This window comes from Hirsutella rhossiliensis (assembly GCF_020360975.1).
Source record: "Hirsutella rhossiliensis strain HR02 chromosome Unknown scaffold00004, whole genome shotgun sequence".
Classification (NCBI taxonomy): domain Eukaryota; kingdom Fungi; phylum Ascomycota; class Sordariomycetes; order Hypocreales; family Ophiocordycipitaceae; genus Hirsutella; species Hirsutella rhossiliensis.
Genome location: NW_025408670.1, coordinates 484,968 through 504,821, shown reverse-complemented (window position 1 = coordinate 504,821; position 19,854 = coordinate 484,968). Strand labels below are relative to the sequence as shown.

Genomic DNA, 19,854 nt, shown 5'->3' with positions numbered 1-19,854 from the left:
TGTGGGAGCGGATGCAAGGCGGGCAGCCGGGCCATCACGGGCTCGTCTTGAGCACTGCGTCTATCTGGTTGACCACGTCCTCCTTGACCACCGTCTCGGTCGTCTGCACCTCGACGCCCCCGCCACCCTCGACCTTGGCCTCGACCTGCGTCTTCATCGTGCGACCTGCGACCACCTTTTTGCGCTCGGCAGCCTTGCAGAGCCCCTCGAGGCCGAGATCGCAGTCGCCGCAGCGCCGCCCGACGGGCCGGCAGATTTCCTGGCCAAAGCCCACCAGCAGCCAATTGATTTCTCGCCACCTGTCCCGGGGCAGCCACGATTCCAGGGCCAGCCGCGTCTCCTCGGGCGTCTTGGTCTTGTGCCACCCCCATAGGTTCGTGATTCGGTGCACATGCACGTCGACGCCGATGCCCAGGGTAACGTCCCAGGCTGCCGACATGCACAGGTAGGCCATCTTGGGCCCGACCCCGGGCAACGACGTGAGGCCCTCGATGCTGTCCGGAATGTCGCCGTCCCACTTGTCGCGCAGTATGACGGCCGCCTGCTTGAGAAATCTGCGTGTAGAATGTTCTGGTCAGCCGCCGCCCATCTGTGTTTGCCAGGGTACCTCGTACTTGGTCTTGTTGTTGTGAAAGCCAACCGCCCAGATGAGCTGGTTCAGCAGTTTAGGATCGACGGCCAACATGTTGTCGAGGTTCAGACCCACGGGCGCGCCAGGCTCGTGCGCAGGCAGCTCCGTCTTGAGCTTGTGCATGGCCACTGCATTGACCGTGTCCTTTGTCTGGCTCGAGAGCATGAGCGCCACGAGCGTGTGGAACCGCTGCTCCCTGGGCGACGCTTGCTTGTCCGCTAGCCGCTCGCAGCCCATGGTGTCCACGGCCGCCCCGTGAGCCAAGCCCCCGGGGGCTCGCATCCGCTCGACGGCCCTGTACATGGCTTCCCAGTCAGACGGGGGCGTCACTGTCGCCGCTCCGGTATCGGGGTCGGTCGTCTTGCGCGCCGGCTTGCGCGCCCGGCCCTTGGTCTTGGAGGGTGGGGGCGGCGCAGACACGGCGACGAGGGCGGCTTCGACGGCTTCCGACTTGACGGCCGAGTCGTCGAGAGCCCGCCGGCGCCGCTTGGCCGGAGGACCGATGCCATCCTCGATGTCGGGGGGCCGCGTGCCAAGCTTGCTCACTGGCTCTGTTGCGGCGAGGGCGAAGCGGGCCAGGGATCGGGTGGTGCGCCGGGGCGGGGATGCTGGGCCTGCGACGCGGTCAAAGAGCTTGGACGTATCCTTTGAGATCCTCGAGGAGCGCATTGTGAAACTGCAAAAGATGGCAGCGAGATGCCGGCAATGCCAGACGAAACGCGGGCCAAGATTAACGGTGGCGTGTCACTGCAAATAGCGCGGCGCTGATTGGTCAGCTGCCTCCCCCCAAACCCCCATTCTCCCATTTCTCAGGCCTGAGGCGTGCGGCCGGTCCTCGCCGTTGACTCCCGGATCATCAAGCCCTGTTGTTGTTCATGCCCCAAGCGGGGGGTTTGGATATTAAAGAAGTGTCAAATGGGGCATCGGCAATTGCCGGTCGAGGCGGGTGAATCCGGACAAAGTCAACATCACCGAGCCGACTGCGAAAGGACGAAGCACCGGAATCGGCTCTTCAGGCTCTTCAGGCCTTTCAACGCAGAACCTGCATTGGCAGACGAATACGATACAAATGGCCGAGAGCTGACAGGGAGGTCTTAGGTTGGCAACAAGCAGCGTCGCCCACGATGCCGCCAGGAGCGCGGCAGCGCACAAATCACCGACTGGCTACATACTCAAGAGCTCTCGTCAACATCGCAGCACCGTCCGTCGCGCACAGAATCCCCTCTCAGCATTTGGACGCGACCGAGGCACACTCGACGAGACACCTCTTGCCCTTGGGCGACATGACAAAGTGGTTCTCCTGGGCCATGTCGTCGTCGCACATGCCCTCGAGCGTCGACATCTTGGCATCCGGGAACGCGAGGAAGAAGCCGGCAGTGGCAAAGCGAAGCTCCGTCATGGCGAGATGCTGTCCGAGGCAAACTGAGAGGCCGTGTTAGCCGCCATTCGCACCTTATCGCCGAGAACCAACTCACTCCGCGGCCCGCGCCCAAAGGGCATAAATGCATCCTTCATGGCCTTGGATGGTGCCTCCCACCGCGTCGGATCAAACTCGTCCGGGCTGGGAAACGTCGCCGGATCGCGGTGCAGCGTCCACGCCTGCGCGCACACTATCGTCCCTTGCTCGAGGTAGTGCCCGCATATATGGGCGCCGCCGGGAGGCACTTCGCGCGGCAGACCCGACGGACCGGCAGTGTACAGCCGCAGCGACTCGTTGATGACCTGATTCAAGTAGACCAAGTCTCTTAGCTGAGTGCCGTCATACTCCTCCGGCAGCTTCCGCAGCTCCTCGACCAGCGCTCTCTGGACGTCAGGCCGCCGGCAGACGGTCCACACCAGAAACGCCAGCGTGTTCGCAGTCGTGTCGCTGCCCGCGATGATGAACAGCTCGGCCTCGTTGCGTATCTCATCATGGGTGAGCTTCTCGTCCTGCTCGGCCCGGAGGAGGTTGGTGAAGAGCGTCTGCGGCGCGTCTTCTGGGGCTGATTCGACGAGACTCTTGTACTCGTCGACGAACCCGCCTGCCAGGCGTGTCTGGCGCCGGCTCGATTCGACGGCCTTGTCGACGAACGGCAGTGGGACAACCCGGGCCAATGAGGTCAGGAGTGGGAACGCCGCACGGATGGCGGCCATGAACATGACGGATTCCAAGTGCTGGGCAAACTCGTTTTTCTGCAAGCACCCGTCGTTAGCCAAGACGAGTGTGACCGTCGGCCATCACGTACCTGACCGCGCTCCAGCATCTGAAACGGCTTGCCAAACGTCAACTCGCTAATGACGTCCGAGGCCAAAAAATACCACCACTTGAGGACGTCGGCCGCGCCTCTGGTCCTCATCTCGTCCCGCATCTTGTCAATGGCCAGGTTCGCCCGGGCTCGGATCAGCCCGTGAAAGACGCGTAGACTGGATTCGGAGATGGGACCCGCCAGGAGCCGGCGGTGCCTCTTGAAGAACTCGGGATCGCTGGTGTTGAACATGGTTTCCACACCAATCGTGCTGAATTGCTTGTACCAGTCCGCTTTGCGAAACGTCTCCTTTGTAGTGTATATGGCTTTGACTGAGTCCATGTCCGACACATCCACCTCGGTGGGGCCAAGTCGGACGATGGGCCCTGACAGCCGCAAGGCCGGCGTGAGCTGGCATCTCTAGGCGAGGCCCTGGGCTCAGACGCGACTCACCGTATTGCTGGTGCAGTGAGTGCACATACTGACACCTCGTGCCCTTGAGCCAGTGGTATGTCAGCACGAGGCTCGTCCATTTCGAGAGCCACGGTCCTGGCAGCCGCGATGTCGAGTTTCGAAGCACGCAAAACGCTTTCTGAGCATCCACATTGGTCAGCGTCATGGCGGCCCCGTTACGGCACACACTGGCAACTCACATAGCTCACGGCCACCAGCAGCGAGGCTCCGAGGACAAGATACACGTTATCGCCAAAGTGTTTGCTCATGGTTCCGTACTGACAGAGAGCTGGATCGCTCCCTCGGCTGTCTATCTAGCTTGTTCTGCTTCGAATCGGTTCAGCTCTCTATTGGTGAAGAGAAAGCGTGAACCCGTGCCCCGGGACCGCAGTCGTACGAAGCAGAGACATGGGGTCTATATACGCGTAGAATGCGCATGCAGCCGGAGGACCTATGGCACACAACGATGGCAGGCGGCAGGATTCCCCGTAATGAGATGCGGGTGCGTGACAACGTAGCCGGCCATCCTCGCCGTCTCACGCTGCGTGCTACCCTCTCCGCACTCTTTGCCGACAAGATATCCGCGCAGTCCGAGCCTATCAGCTGTCTTGTTTTAATAACCTGTCTCTTCCGGGCTTGGTGAGGAGAGAAGACGCAGGCTTCCCCGGTTGCCCGGCTCGGAAATGCGGGCCCAGGTCGTGAGTGTTTGCTGATAACGAGGTGGTGGGCCCCATGTCATACGAACATGGGTGTTCGTCTGACATGCGCGTTGGCTGTCTGCATGTTTGCCAAGCAAGTTGGCTGCCACGTTCTTTTTTCGTTTTCAGCACCATCGGAGACCGGGTAATCGAAGGCCGAAGAAGTCTTCCTGTTGGCTGGGCGTCTGCGTTGTTGGAGATGGATGACGAGAAGCACTTTGCGGCTCCAGACACGGCACGAGCGGAGAAGAGGCAGGCTTCCTCGGCTCACAAATGCGGGTCCAGGGCTTGAGTGTTTGCTGATTAGGCCCACGGAGAAGACGATCTACCAGCGATTCGTGTTGCCGATGCAGAGGATCAGACTGGCGCAATGCGCGATGCATGCCGTTCAAGCTTCGGCGCCGTGAGCTGGTCATCGTCACGGATTCCCAGTCAGCACTGCAAGCAATAGATTGGCCGAGGTAGCAGTCCGGACAATGCTCGACTCGACAGATGTTTGAGTGGGAAGGAAAAGGGGCAAGGCAACTGAGGAAGGGCACACGCCGGAAAAGCATACCAACCAGGTCCGATCGACGATTACCAGGTTGACGATGGCCAGACCATCAGATGAAGCTCCCAGAAGGCGTATACAAAACTTCGGAAAGAATAGGCAAGGCAGACACACTATAAATAGTCGGTTCTGACTGACATACATACTGTTTGACCGTACAGGGCACTGTTAATCGTATCGTGCTGACCAACGTCAACTTGCATATGCTTTACTGGACAGACGATGAAATCTTAAGCAGCACTCTGCTCGATTCCAGGCAGTCTCTATCTACGTTGGTGCATGTTGCCATCGACGTCCAACTTCAGCTCATTCAGTATCCGATTGACCTCGGCTGCTGTAAGACAGCTTTCACTGGACGAGCTCAGGAGAGGGAGGATATGAGAACTCACGAGAAGGTCTGTTCACGCCATTTGTCGAAGATTTAAAGGCGCTCATCACTCCTTCGGTGCCGAAAAGCAGCAGAGGCTGTAAATGACCGTCACTCTGGGCAAGAGCGTCATTTTCCAAGAGCAATATGGTGGCTTCGACCCCTGATCCACGTTAGCAGGAGCCTCCAAAACTGTCGTAGATAGGCCTACCTTTCTTCATTCGCCCATGGAAGAACTTTCACTGGTGACCGAGGGCGAGCAAACCACTTTCGTTGCTCCTGTGAATCGTGTCCAACCGAGTCATCAATCACTGCTCTGATATTTCAACACCCGGCGACCTTTATCTGCCACTCCAGGTTGTACATAATGAGACGCCAAGCCATCCGACTGGTATTAGTAATTAGGTATCACGCAATAATGCTGCATCCAAGAAGCATAAACTTATGTAAGACATTTCGCATGGCTTGTGTAGGCTTACACAAAAGGCAGAAAGGTTACTTAGGGGCCTCCCGCCTCATGAACGTACAAAAGAAAGCGTATCGTCACTCCTTTCGGAACATTCAAATAAATACCCTCCTTCAACCGTTTCAACTTGGAGCGAGAACAATAAAGCGTCCCCTTGAATGACTCAATGGGGGCGGTGGGCTTTCCATAATCTTCTGTATAACAAGATTCTCGCTCAGATCTCGCGATTCTCTAGTCCCTACTACCATTACTTAAGGGGAGAAAGGAAACATTCGCCGCTATGAGCACCATGCCGTACTTGACTGATCCTCACGTACTGCAATGAGCTGGAGTGGAGACTATGTCGACACAATGCATGGATGCGGACCAGCGGGCCGCTTCTCCTGACTCCGGCCGACCGGCGTTACATGTACGACCGTGCAATCTCGCTGATGGAATGTTCTTACGCCGTAGCGATGTCAATGCAGTCGGGTTCTGGGATTGCGCATAACTTCACACGATATAAGGATCCTACCACCGATTTCCCGCGTCTCAGACTACCGTGATAACTCGACGACTACGTCAACCTTGGCAACGGGGTTCTCCCTATAATCTACTACTCAACATTAGCGACATGAGTCACTAGGAGATTGAGGAAAGCTTCGACAGGTGTAAATGCAGTCGCAGATGTCGCTCGAATGACCCTGAAGATATCCAGGCCCTTTTTGTCCGGGGACACTTGGGAACGAATCAATTTATATACCTATCATTATAAACCATGATCTGGATGCCTACAAGAGTTCAACCGGTGAAAAGGTTTGATGCACGTCTCGGAAACACGATCCCTTAACGTACTCTGGATTTACCAGCATTTACTCACGGATTTGCACGAAAGCTATGGCGAACAATACCTGTCGCATGAGGCAGGTGCCCTGCAAGTCGCTACATGTCACCGAATTCTAACTGTTTATACGCAGTATCCCCGCCGATGAGACCAAGGCGCTGAAGTGCGGTCTGTCCCTGTGCGAAGTTATTTGGTTTTTGTGTTGATCCTTCGTCATTGTCACGTCGACTATTGCCCCTGGTATCTATTAAAAGGGGCCTCTATCGAGCCTTCCGGCCGCTATGTTGTATCGAATCAAGGTGGCGGCATATGATTAAGAAGGCGATTATTTGCGTCCTGTAAGAGTGAACTGCGCTACTCGCGAGCCAGGCCACTGGGTCCGTGGCTATTGAATGGAAGTCGATGATCACATCAGTCTGCGTGTGTTGGTCTTTCCGTGCTGTTGGACGGATGAGATTTAAAGGGAAGAAAGGGAACGCAGTGTTGACCTATCCCTATGAAACCATGGACGCGCAATCTCGAGATCAGTTGGGCGAATGACGTCAAATGATGGTGGCCGTGTCGCAAGAATGAGTGCAAATATTGTTATGAGCCAATTGGGCAGCCTGGGTCCTGGCCATCAAGGTCCCCGACCGCGAGTACGTATAAATAGACTTCACGAGCACTTCAATCACCTTGTCTCTGCACGACGGATGAACAGATTCTTGTGCAGCCATATTCATTTCGCATTGGGACCGCCCTATCGGGCGTGTGCCGTCTCCTCATCTACAACTTCCTCATGTCGACGACCGCACGGATGCAGTCTCCGCCCTTCATCGTTTCAAACGCAGAGTTCATCTCGCCCAGCGTCTTGCGGTGCGTGATGAACTCGTCTACCTTGAGCGCGCCGTTGAGGTAGTCGCTGACGAGGTCCCTCATCTGGGAGCGGCCCTTGATACCGCCAAAGGCACAGCCCTTCCAGACGCGGCCCGTGACGAGTTGGAACGCTGCAGCGACGTGTTAGCTCGGCAAGACGCAAGAGGGACGCGCAAGGACGCAGCTTACGCCGGGTGGAAATCTCCTGGCCGGCGGCGGCGACGCCGATGATGATGCTCTCGCCCCAACCCTTGTGGCACGCCTCGAGGGCGGCCCGCATGACGCTGACGTTGCCCGTGCAGTCAAAGGTGTAGTCGCAGCCGCCATCCGTCATCTCGATGAGCTTCTCAACAATGGTCTGGTCCTTGAGGTCGTTGGGGTTGACAAAGTGCGTGGCGCCAAACTTCTCGGCCCAAGCCTCCTTGGCCGGGTTGACGTCGACGACGATGATCTTGCCGGCCTTGTTGATGACGGCGCCCTGCACCACCGACAGTCCGACGCAGCCGCCGCCAAAGATGGCCACGCTGGACCCTTCGTCGACCTTTGCCGTGACGCGAGCGGCGCCGTAGCCAGTCGTGATGCCGCAGCCCAGCAGGCAGGTGCGGTCCATGGGGGCGTCGGGCTGGACGGCGACGACGGAGATATCGGCGACGACGGTGAACTGGGAAAAGGTCGAGGTGCCCATGAAGTGGAGGAGGTCCTTGCCCTTGCACTTGAAGCGGGTGGTGCCGTCGGGCATGACGCCCTTGCCTTGCGTGGCCCGGATCTTGCCGCAGAGGTTGGTCTTGCCCGACTTACAGAACTTGCACTCCTTGCACTCGGGGGTGCTTGAGGGGCGAGAGTCAGCACAGGCCCCGAGAGCGAGATGCCAGGGAAGGCGAAGCGCCATACTAGAGGGCAACGACGTGGTCGCCGGGCTTCACGTTAGTGACGCCCTCGCCGACCGACTCGACGATGCCAGCACCCTCATGGCCGAGGACGATGGGGAACGCGCCCTCGGGGTCCTTGCCCGACAGTGTGTATGCGTCTGGCCGAGGTCAGGATCTGTGGCTTGTGGTTGCGAGGGCCTCGACCGTCTTACCAGTGTGGCAGACACCGGTGTAGTAAATCTCGATGCGGACCTCGTGGGCCTTGGGGGCGGCGACTTCGACGTCCTCGATGCTCAAGTCCTTTCCGGCCTCCCAGGCGACGGCGGCCTTACAAGCGATTGGCTGCCGGGAGTTGGAGGTCAGCGGACCGTGTGCCATGACGGCTCGATCGTCGTACCTTGCCTGCGGTTGAGGAGGCCATGACTGGCGACGACGAAGATGGACTGGACGCGGGTGATGAGCAGCTGAGGAATGACGCAGGTTCGTGAGGAACAGAAGCTCAAGGGATGAAAATTTGCTTTGGTGGTGCGGACGTGTTGGAGGCTCTCTGATGAGTGACGACAAGATGCCGATTGCCGACACGCCGTTAAGGTACCCTGTACCCCGCTGCGGAGCCTCGTTCCTCTTCGACCGTTACCCGAATCTTTGTTTTAAAGCCGGCTTCTAATTAGTTAATGACTCTGTTCACTCGCCAGGAAGTCAGTTACGGAGACATCACGGCGTTCGCCGTCGAGGAGCTCTCGAAGGGAACCTGGTTGGCCAAGCCCATTCATTTGCCGCCATGACGTTTAAGCTGGACGAGATGATGGGTGCTGCTGCGAGCCCGCGGCAGGTCGTGCACCGGATCAAGTATAGCACCGTGGTGCTGGCTGCATTAACATCAAGGAGCACCGGCTCTGGAGACTGGCTCATTGTCGAGCCATCGATAGGGGCATCCTTGGTTGGAACCTGAGGTATCCGTAGGATGATGCTGTCTGAAAACAGTTGGCTGAATGGTACGTACCTCATGCAGCGGCGGCGGTGGGCCCGGGTAAACACCGGGTCGCATCCATACATCAACGCAGCTCTCAATCCAGGCAAACAAACGAAAGAAAATATCAAGACGCGCTTCTCCCGCCCAGAACTTGCCATGAAGAGCTATCCATTGCAACACACCACGACGCACCACATCGGCCGCACCCTCCCTGGAGCTGTCCGCGCCCCATGCACGACGGCGCTTGCGCGTTGAGCGTGTGTGCCATCGTTGCCTGCGTCCCCAAGAGCTCCAGGCCCCCTGCCAGGTCGCAACGTACGAGTCGACGCAATGGCGCACCGATTCATCGTCGACTCGAGTCCCCCCTCGAGCCCCGCGCCCTCGACTCCTGATAGAAGAGCCCGCCATGGTCTTGCCTATCCCTCCCTCCCCGACAATCCCTCCACCACGCCCGCAGGGCCCATCCCTTCCTCCGTCGCCTCCTACACCCCGAGCGGCGCACCCTCGGACCAATACTTGGGAAGCTCCATGATGCGCGGCATGGCCGCCAGCAAGCCCTTGTCCTTTGGCTCCCAGTCCCAGGCCGGCACTGGGAGGAGCTTGTTTGGCCGGAGCGAGACCCCCAATGCCTCGCTTGGGCGCTCCGTTCGAGCCAGGGAACGACAGCCTTCTGCCCTGAGCAGACAATTCATCGTCGACGACCAAGATCCGGATCAGCATCAGCAAGACGAGGACAGCGAGCCCGAGCTGCCCCCGCACCCTGGCAGTCTGTTCCGAATGTCGACCGGCCCCTCCAAGCGAGACGAGGACCCTACCCACGCCCAAGATGTCGACGACTTCGAAGCCGAACTCGAGAAGTACATTGACCAAGACGTGGATGCTGAAGCTGCGAACGGCCAAGCCTCTAGCGTCGAATCACTGTCACGGCAAGGGTCCGAAGAAGGAGACATGTTTCTGAACATGCGACACGATGACCGACCGTACGGGCAACCAATCATCGGCCAGGATGAGGAGGACATGATAATGCTCAACACACCCGCGGCCACATCCAGGGTCCGAAAGGAAGCAGAGGACATCTTCCGTAGATCGTCAGCCCGGCTGGGAGGGCTCTCCAAGAGCCGCGAGTTCCAGTTTGCCACCATTGCCAGGGACTTTTACACGCGACAGGACCCGGCCCGGATAACCGAGTCACCGGACCTCATCCTTAAAACAGAGGCCCTGGTTTGCAGGCTCTACGAAGAAGGCGTCGGCACCGAGGACGATGCCGAAAAGATGGACAACTCCCTCGCCAACGTCACTTGCCTGCTGACCCAGCTCTGGAACGACTATGTGGATAGCCTGCCTCATCCGGAAGGCGAGGACCTTGCTACTGTTGGGCCCGGCTCGCAGGCCGAGCCCTTTGAAAAGGCGGCCTTTGTCGCCCAGCTGATGCTGCGCATACACCACACCAGATTCGACAACGACGCCAGGGATGACAAGGCACCCCCGCCACCCGAGGTGCTGTTTGACTGGCTGCAAACTAACCATAACCTGTACCCCGACCAGGTACGCGAGATTGCTCGGCACAAGCCAAGTCCCGCCTGCCATGGCTTGTTCTGGCAGTCGCTGCGTTGCGCTCTGCTCCGTGGTGACGTGCACGGGGCATCTCAGTTGCTCCACAATGCCGGCTGGGAGAATGTCCGCAGAGGCCCCCATGGCGACCAGACCTACACGGGCAAGGCCCTGGAAAACATCCGGCGCGTCGCGGACGCGACTGGCGACATGCTCGAGCAGTGCCCCGCGATGAGATCAGACTGGGACATCCGCAACAGCACTTGGACGCTGTTCCGTGTCCAGGCAAGGGGGTCGCTCGACAAGCTTACGCTCTTTGCCGAAGGCAACCTGGACGGCTCGGCCGCGCGAGGGCCCCAATCCATGTCGGCTATGGCGCGCAAGGCGTCGAGCCAGATCCCTTGGGACGTGTACGAGAATTTGCAGGTTGTGTATGGCATCGTCCTCGGCAAACGCGAATCCATTATGGACACGGCGCAGGACTGGTGCGAGGCCACGGTCGGCCTATTTGGCTGGTGGGATGACGGCAGTCAGCGTCCGAAGAATCTGCGGCTGTCACAGACTCTCGGGTTCGGGGCATCAACGTCCGGGATGGCACGTTCAGACGACTATTGCGACCGTTTGGCTTCGGCCTTCCACCTCGTGCTCCGCTCCGACATGACGCCGAACCCAATCAATCCTGTCGAGGTCGCCATCGCATCTGCGTTCGAGGGCAACGTCGATGCTGTCATTGGTTGTCTGCGAATGTGGTCTCTGCCCGTGGCCTCGTCAGTGGCGGAGATTGCCTCCCTCGGGAAGTGGCTCCCCCCTACGCAGGCCTTGAAACCGCTTCTGACTGATGCCTTGGACATGGAAGACCTGGCTCTGCTTGGCGTTACACCACCATCCCAAGACGAGATTGAAGGCATCAAGGACACGACACTGGTTCTGTATGCGCGAGAGCTCGCTGGCGTTGATCACCTATCCCCCCAAAGAGACGGATGGGAGATGGCCATTCAGGTGCTTGGCAGGATGGACTTGCCGGAGAAAGCGGATGAGACGGTAGGCGAGTTGCTCCGGGACCTACTGGAGACACTGGACGAGAACTCGAGCACGACTGTGGACAGGATGTGGCGGATACTCAACGACCTCGGCATGGTCAAGTACGCCGAAGAGACGGCAGAGGTCAGTGACAGACCCGGGCGTGACGCTCGACTTTCAAACTTGTGGTTATAACTGACAGTGTCTAGACATTCGCCCAAATCCTGTCCAAGGAATCCCACCGATATGGCGAGGCCCTGTGGTACTTTGCCCTGGCGCATCGCGTGGACAGTGTTCGCGACGTCCTCAACCTCCTCATCGCTTATTCTCTGGTGCATTCGACGGCATATCCAGCGGAGAAGGATCTCGACGAGGAGCTCAAAAGCCTTTTGCGAAAGCGTACCGACACCTTGGAGATGCGTGCCAAGCAAGACTTGGAGGCGGCGCAGTTGCTGGGGCGAATGCTCAGCGGCTATGCCACGCTGCGCAAATTCTACGAAATCAGGGACGGCGAGAAACTGGAAGACATGTCGGCGTCCAAGGTGGCGTCGCTCAAGAAGCAGGCCGCGGCGGCGCTCGTGGCCGTCATTTCCAGCGCCGACGACAACATCCGCGGAGGCCTCTACGACGAGAGCCGGGATGCGGTGGTGAGCGAGGATTTCTTGCTCGCTCTTCTCGGTGAGGCCACGGCGTTTGTCAGCCAGTCACCTGCCACCATCTCGCTCGAACAAATCGACGTCCTGCTCAAGGCGATTGAGGACATCCAGACGGTGGGCTCGCGGGTCCGTGATGCCTGCGATGACTTCTTCAACCTGGTGCTCGCGTCGGGCCAAGGCCTCAAGGGATCCACGCCTGCCGATCTGATGACCAAGTCGACGAGCTCGCTGAGCGGGAGCAGCTACGTAATGAGTGGCAGCTCGATGCTGGCCAGCCATTTGCACCGGTCGATGGCGGCGGGAGCCAAGGTGCACCGCGGATGGGACTGGAGAAGGGTGTGGACGGCGAACACAAAGGGCGACGACGTGCTGCGCAAGCTGCGCCTGGGGCTAGCAAAGGACCTGGCGGCGCTCTGGCTGGAGGGGGCGGATGGAGTCGCGACGTTTTGATCTGTGAAGTATTCGGGGTTGAGCAAGTAGAGTCTGCTGCGTCTTGGTGGCGGCGAAGGGCAAAGTTTGGTCGCGTGAGAAATGGTGTGGGCGTGGTTTCTGCATAGACATGATTCTCTGCGAGGATATCAGATAAATTTTCACCCTGGTGAGAAGCTCAGGACCCTCACCCCTTATCAATCCCTCCCTGAGCAGGAATTCATTTCGTACGCGCGTTCAGGGCATCGAAACTGGTCTTCTAGCTTCTGTATAGGCCACAGCGATATGTAGGGCGACGAAGACATGCACCCAGAAAAGACTCACCGAGAAGAGACGTTTAAACCCCGTACTTGGTACTTCTGACGTCGATCATGGAAACCTCAAAATTATGCAGAAGTAATGCTAAATAGTCGGAGCGTCCGAGTGCTTCACCATGTAGCGTTTAAAGTTCTGCTCGGTCATTGATTTTGCGTACATTTTATCTACGGGAAACAATGTTATGTACGGGTGTAGGAGTTTGCTTAGACTTAAAGATCTAGGCGCCTATTAGATATAAAATTCTCTAAGTATAAACCGGAGCTATAGCTTTAAAGTAATAAATAAAGGTCTACTATACCGCTTACTAGAAATATAGGTTATAAAGTATTAAGTGCTTAATATTATATTACTTAACGTTAATATTTTAACTCTACTAGCGGGTATTTTATATAAGTAATTCTTAATACTTAAAATTAAATAAAGCCTTTATAATAAGTAAAATAAGAAAGATAATCTACTTAAATAAAGTATTACTATTTATATATATATATATTACTATTTATATAAAAGCCTTATTCTTAAGATACTTACTAACGCTAGCCCGCTTTACTTATTTATACTTTACTTATATAATAAGTAGGGACCCGCCTAGGGTAGTACGCGGAGCGTAGGAAGGAGTAACCTAGGACTTACGAGGAGTACGGAAACTACTACTACTATAAGAAGCTTAGCGACGGCCGACTAGACCTAACCCTAAACCTAAACTAAAGCTAGTTTAGATAGCTAGCTTATAAGATAGAGTAACGACTAGGGACTATACTAAGGCAGGACCTATACCGGCGGCGGCATAGAGTCGTTTACTATAGCTTATACTATAGCTATAAATCTAATTAAGGTTAAGACTAGCAATAATCTTAGTTAAGACTAAACCGTGATAACTATAGAGACGCTATTAAATAAAGTTAGAAGCGTTAGTAAGGTCGATAGGCGACGTAAGGCAGGGAGGCTTTAAGGCGGGCTCGGTAGTAGGGGAACTACTAGGCTATAGTTCGGTATTAGAGCTAATAAAGGGGGACGTAGTATAATAGGGACGAGGGCATATACCTAAAGCACGCGTAGCACGCGGCTAAGGATTAGCAGAGCAATTAACTGCGTAATTATCTAATTATCGGTCCTATATATAGCTCTAAGGGTCTTAGGTTATTAATATAAGTCTTAGAGATTTCTTTACTCTATGCCTCTTCGTCTCTACTAGAGTCGCGTAACTAGCGGCCTCTACTTTAAAGGGGGAAAAATAAAATTCGAATTAACTATAATTAAGGAAGATACCTTATTAGATAATTAAGGTCTTTATAAAGCCTTTAAGTATACTTAAAAGTAAGTTAAATAGGGAGTGCTAGGGGTCTATAAGAAGGTATAAGTAATAAGCGTAGGATTAGGTAATTAATAACGTAAGCGGAAAGATCGGTCGAAGGAGTATAGGGTAGGATTTCGTCCGGAATTTATAACGAGCATATAAGGGGCTAAATAATATATTAAAAGAGTAGCGTTGTAAAAGATGCTTATAAACTTACTTATTCTATCTACTACTCCTAGGGAAATCCTTCGTCTTTTATAGACTATTGCTCGCTTACTAGTAGACTAATTAGTTAGCTTTCTAGTATATTCTATAGTGCTTAAAAAGCTCTATCTATAGCATGTCTTCCTAACTTAGTAAGTAGTCTGATTGTAACGTAATGGTTAACGTAAGACTATGGGTTCTAGTATAAGTAGTAGATTTAACTAGAATGTTCTATGCCCTACCTATTCTCGTATAGCGGATATCTTCGGAACCGCTAGTCTAAAATAGGCAATAGGGTATCCGTTCTGCTCGTAATTAACTTATGCATTTTATATATATTTTATTTTATTAGGATAGGCTTATCTTAACCCGCTTTTCCTAAAAGAAGGTATAGATATCTAGTAGAGGTCTTTGTCTTTAAGAGTTATTCCCTTAGACTATACTATAGAGCCTCTTTTTACTAGCTTATTTTATAGAGCCTCCCTATGCCTATTATTTCTTTATAATAGTAAAATAGGAATATAAGGGTATATTCTTATAGGGTCTTATCCTTCTATATTACGACTATAGCTACTAGGCCGCTAACGGTCGACTATATTAAGCACGTAATACGGTCTAACAGATAAATAGTTAGTACGACTATCTAATAGATATAAGATCGAGGGGATCGTAGAGATCTAAGTAATCTAGGATTAATAAGATTACTACGCTCTATACGATCTAACGTTAAGGATTATAGCTAGTCCTATAATCTAAGGATAGTCTCTATAGGTATATATAGCTACTTACTTTTACTCCGTTAAATAGATAGCTTAATAGCTTTTAATATATTATAATTATTACGATCTTTATTACGATCTTATCTTTGATTCTAATTACTTAATTACTTAGTTATAGTTTATAGTCTATAACCTTTAACTTATTACTAATATAATATACTTATTATTACTTAGACTACGCCCTATTATATCTACTAATATAAACCCCTTAATAGGTTTATCCCTTAGGAATAATACTAGTTATTATATATTAAAAGCTTTTATTTAGTATAATACTACGTTACTTTAAGTAATATAGTAACTATTAATATACCTATATAGTAAGATAGATTAACTAACTCTAGAGCTACTATATTGCCTTAAGATATAATACGCGAGATTATTACCCTTTAATATAAAGTATAGTTACTTAGGAATAAAGGAGGTAATAGATAAGTTAAGGACCTTAGAAAAGTAGTTAAACTAAAATAGCTAGGACTATTCGATAGTATTTATAGTATACTTTAAGACTTTCTTACTTAACTTAAGGCCTACTACTAGTTTTACCCTATTAAACTTTTAGACCTAGTTAAAAAGGTACTCTATATAAAAAATTATTTATCTAGAATAGTACTTACTTAGTTTAGACCTATTATAAGGGATTTTCTCGATAACTAACTAGCGCGATAAGATAATAAGATAGATAAAGTCTTTATTAGTTTTTAAGGATTTAAAGAAGCTATTATAAAGGTATTTAAAATAACTAACGAGGAATAAGAAGCTAAATAGAAACTTTAAGAACTCTAATAAAGGATCTTAGTATTAGATTATATAAAAAGTTCTATTAAGTTACCTTAAAACTTAATTAAGATAAAGAACCTCTTATATTATAATTTTATAATAGGCTTAAAGAAGAAGTTAAGGACGAGCTTTATAAGGAAAATCGGCCTAATAACCTCTTAGACTATATTACTATAGTAGTATAAATCGATAATAGATAGTATACGTAACGCTAAGAAAAGAAATAAGGAAGAGGAAACTAAAAACCCTTCTTATAAGAATAACTTTAACTAACGCGCTAACTATAAAAAGAAGCGTAAAACTCCTATTACCTATACCTATATAACTAACCTAGGTAGGATAGATCTAAATATAATATAAAAAGTAAAGGAAAGTATTTTAATTATAGGAAACTTAGATATTACTTTAAAGAATATAAATAACTTTATAAGGAGAAGAAAACCTACTAAGTACTAGCCCTAAAAAGTAAGAAATACCTAAACGCTATTAATAGATAGGAACTAAAGTATAAACTCCTTAGTTAGACTATATATTATAACGATAAATATATAGTATACTTAAGTAATAAGAATAGTATTAAATAGTTCTTAAAGCTACTAAGGAAAACCCTTATAGTAATATAATAAAGGGATCTTAAAATATAAAAATAAGTTAAATTTATAGAACTAATATACCCCTATCCTTCTTACGAAGAGAGATATAAGAAGTATATAAAAATATATAAAGGTAAAATTAAAAGTAAGGGGTTAAATAAGTAGGGCAGAGATATATAATTCTTATAAGGGTAGTAATTAAGGTAAGGGAGTAATTATTATATTACTTTAATTATCCTTCTTTCCTTTATTTAACGCCCCTCTTTATACCTATCTAGTATCTTAATTAATAAAGAGGATCTTACTTAAAGAAGCTATTAATATCTTTTTAACTACTAAACCTTTTACTAGTTTTTCCCCTCTTTTCTAGCTATTGCCGGTATATCTATCTTATCTTTTACTACCTTTATAGGAAGCTATCGCTACTTTTACTTCCCCTTTTACCTCTACCCTCCTCTCTATACCTCCTTTTAGCTCCTTCCTTAAAACCTATTTTTTAGCTTCCTAGGTCCCTTATACTAAGGGATATCTCTAAGAACTACGAAATCTAGCTACGCTTCGCGATATACCCCCTTAGCTATAGCTTGCTCTTATAGAAAGGGTAAAGCTAAATACTTAGGCCGGTAAGCGTATAAAGGAGGTCTTAGTCTATAATTATCCCTTACTTAAGAAATCCGGGTTTTAGCCCTAGGCTCTTTTAAACCTACTTTAGGAAAAAGGGGCCTTAAGGAGGATATTAAGTCTTATAAGAAAGGGGGGCTTCTCTAAGGATAAGCCCTTAAAAAGGGGGCCTTTTAAGAAGAATAAGTCCTAATTAAGCTAGGGGCCCTCCTCTAAGATAAGTCCTAATTCCTCTCTTTAGCTATAGACGTCTCCTTCCTCCTACGTACTATTAGCTCCTCTCGTAGACTCTTAAGGCGGGCTTCTAAGGATAGCTTCTCTCGAACGTCTTCTAGCCTAATTTACTATAAAAAGATAGCTAGCTTTTACTTAAGTAAGGGCTTTATAAGACCGTTGGCTTTTATTAATACCGTTAGAACCTAATAAATAGAAATAAGTCCCCTTTAAACCTCTTAGTATAACTAATACTAGTAGATATCGATATACTATAGCCGGGTCGATAGCTTACTATTTTCCTCTATAAGAATCTATATAGTCTATATATTATTATATTCTATAGCTAATAGGGTCGGAATTTATAGTTATAGAGATATTAGTAGCCGGCTAAGGAAAATTGCTTCTTTTAATATATCTAAAAGAGCTAGTAGCTCTACCTCTATACTTAAAGTCGTAACGGTAGCTTATTTTAAAGCTCTCTAAGTAATAGTTCCTTTAAAAAGGGATATAATATACCCCTATAAGCTCTTTCTATTTAAGGAATTATCTATAAAGGACGAATCGCTTAAATAAAGAAAGATTTTAGCAGCTAATTTCCTTCCCTACCCTCCTAGGCGTAGACTATATAATCTTATTAAATAGAGATAAAGGATTACTTAGTCTACTACTTCTTAGTGCCTAGGGCTAGGATTCTAGTTATACTTAGCTAGCTAGGAGACTATAAAAGAGATATCCGGTCTAGTAGAAATAGCTAAAAAAAGCAGGGAGCCTACCTTGTATTAATATTAGTGTTTCTCTTACTCCCTAGCTTAAAAGGACGGATTAGGTAAAAGCTCTTTATCTAATATCGGCATAGAGGGAAGCTTCTTATCGAGGGAATTAAGGAGGAATTTATAAGCGACCTTATCGATATAGGCGTCCTAGGTAAGCTAGATAGTCCGTTAGGATCTATTCTAAAGGATTTATATCCCTAGGAACTACTTTAGCTCCCTTAGCTTAGTTATCTTATACCTTTATTATAGGCCTTTTATAGCCTCCTTAGTAGTTACTTCTTCCTCTTTTAGGTAGGCCTAGATAATATCGTTAACGTAAAAGAAGACCGTGATTTTACCCTTTTATATTATATACGGTTCCTAAGGGACTTTCTTAAAGCCTAGGGCTTTAATAGAACTAGTTAAATACTATTACTAGAGAAGGGGTAATCTTTATAGTCTATATAGAGCTTTCCTAAGCTATAGAACCTTTCCTAGCTATTAGAAACTAAGAGGAAGTTATATATAGATAACTTCTTCTTCCTTAAGTAAGTAGTTAATAAAGGCGTTAACTATATCTATCTATTTAAGTTCGAGGTCGAATTCTACTACTATAGCTATAAGGGTCCGAAAAGACATCCCTACTAAGGTAGTTGCCTTAGTAAGTAAATCCCCTTTTTCCTATTAATTCCTATAGATAACTTACTAGGCTTTATAGTTTTAAAGGAAGCTATATTTATTAGTCTTATAGATAAAGACCTACTTATAGCTAAGGACTTATTTTCCTCTTACCTTTTCCTTAAGGACCTCTTTAAAAGACCCTATCTCTTCGTATAATACTAGGTAGTCTTTCTAGGCCTAGAAAAACTAGTCTTTAAAAGGGTGTCTTTCTAGCTGCTTTTAGTTTACTAGTCGGTCTAGGAAGTCTCTTTTATATACCTTCCTTGCTAATAGCTATAGCTTAAAGAGCCGGCCTACTATAAATACTTTATAGGAACCGTCTTTTATAGGCGTTAGATAGAAGTTAGAAAAACGATTAAAATAAAAGAGAGTTTAGTCTTCTTTTATATTAGGCCCTATACCTTCCTTTGCTTCTCGAAGTAGGGATAAAAAGGTAGCTAGGTAATCCTTTAAGAGAGGTGCCTTTCCTACCCCCTTAGGGGTCGATATAGGAAGACTAATAAAGAAAGCTGCTTCTAGATCTTCTTCTTATTCTATAAGAGGAGGCGTAGGAAGGTAGGCGTATTCTAGCTCTACCGCTTTCCTATAGTCTCCTTCTTTATCTAGTTTATTTAATCTAGTAGCTTCCTTTTCTTCTTTAAAGTTAGCGTTATCCTCGACTACTTTAACGTTAGTTTCTTCTTTTATTTCCTTATCTAGGGCCTCTTCTTATAACTATTAGGAAGGGGGGATTTAGATCTTCTAAATTAACTAACGTTATAAGAGTAATAGGGGCTATTAATCCCTCTTTCTATTAAAGAAGCTAGATTTATTAAAAATTATATCCCTAGTCGAAATAACCTTCTATAGAAGAGGAATCTAGATCTAGAAGATATTCGTAGAATTATAACTAATAAGGTAACTAATAAAGGCTTTAAGATTAAGCTTTCTTTTTATAAAAGCGCTACTAGGAGGTATAGGCTAATAAAGTACTTAGGTACGTAGTACTAATATATCGGTAGGGTATTAGTAGGGAATCGTGCCTACCCCGCTCGTATATTATAGACC

The 19,854-nt window shown here is 49.5% G+C and overlaps 4 protein-coding genes across 4 annotated transcripts; 1 reads left to right on the top strand and 3 right to left on the bottom strand.

Moving 5' to 3' along the window:
- Positions 1-34: 34 nt before the first annotated feature.
- On the bottom strand, positions 35-1,300 carry HRG_04233 (hhH-GPD superfamily base excision DNA repair protein; the record flags this gene model as incomplete). Its single annotated transcript, XM_044862704.1, has 2 exons — positions 35-554; positions 615-1,300. 2 exons carry the CDS (start codon positions 1,298-1,300, stop codon positions 35-37), a joined length of 1,206 nt encoding a protein of 401 aa, XP_044721318.1.
- Positions 1,301-1,856: 556 nt separating this feature from the next.
- HRG_04232 (cytochrome p450 domain-containing protein) lies at positions 1,857-3,578 on the bottom strand (the record flags this gene model as incomplete). Its single annotated transcript, XM_044862703.1, has 5 exons — positions 1,857-2,053; positions 2,107-2,803; positions 2,857-3,242; positions 3,310-3,448; positions 3,519-3,578. The coding sequence occupies 5 exons, from the start codon at positions 3,576-3,578 to the stop codon at positions 1,857-1,859; spliced, it is 1,479 nt and encodes a 492-aa protein (XP_044721317.1).
- Positions 3,579-6,978: 3,400 nt separating this feature from the next.
- Positions 6,979-8,358, bottom strand: HRG_04231 (alcohol dehydrogenase groES-like domain-containing protein; the record flags this gene model as incomplete). Its single annotated transcript, XM_044862702.1, has 5 exons — positions 6,979-7,199; positions 7,258-7,895; positions 7,960-8,095; positions 8,150-8,279; positions 8,335-8,358. The coding sequence occupies 5 exons, from the start codon at positions 8,356-8,358 to the stop codon at positions 6,979-6,981; spliced, it is 1,149 nt and encodes a 382-aa protein (XP_044721316.1).
- An 882-nt stretch (positions 8,359-9,240) lies between these two features.
- On the top strand, positions 9,241-12,587 carry HRG_04230 (nucleoporin domain-containing protein; the record flags this gene model as incomplete). The annotated part of the gene is made up of 2 exons (XM_044862701.1): positions 9,241-11,625; positions 11,691-12,587. The coding sequence occupies 2 exons, from the start codon at positions 9,241-9,243 to the stop codon at positions 12,585-12,587; spliced, it is 3,282 nt and encodes a 1,093-aa protein (XP_044721315.1).
- Between the last annotated feature and the right edge of the window lie 7,267 nt (positions 12,588-19,854).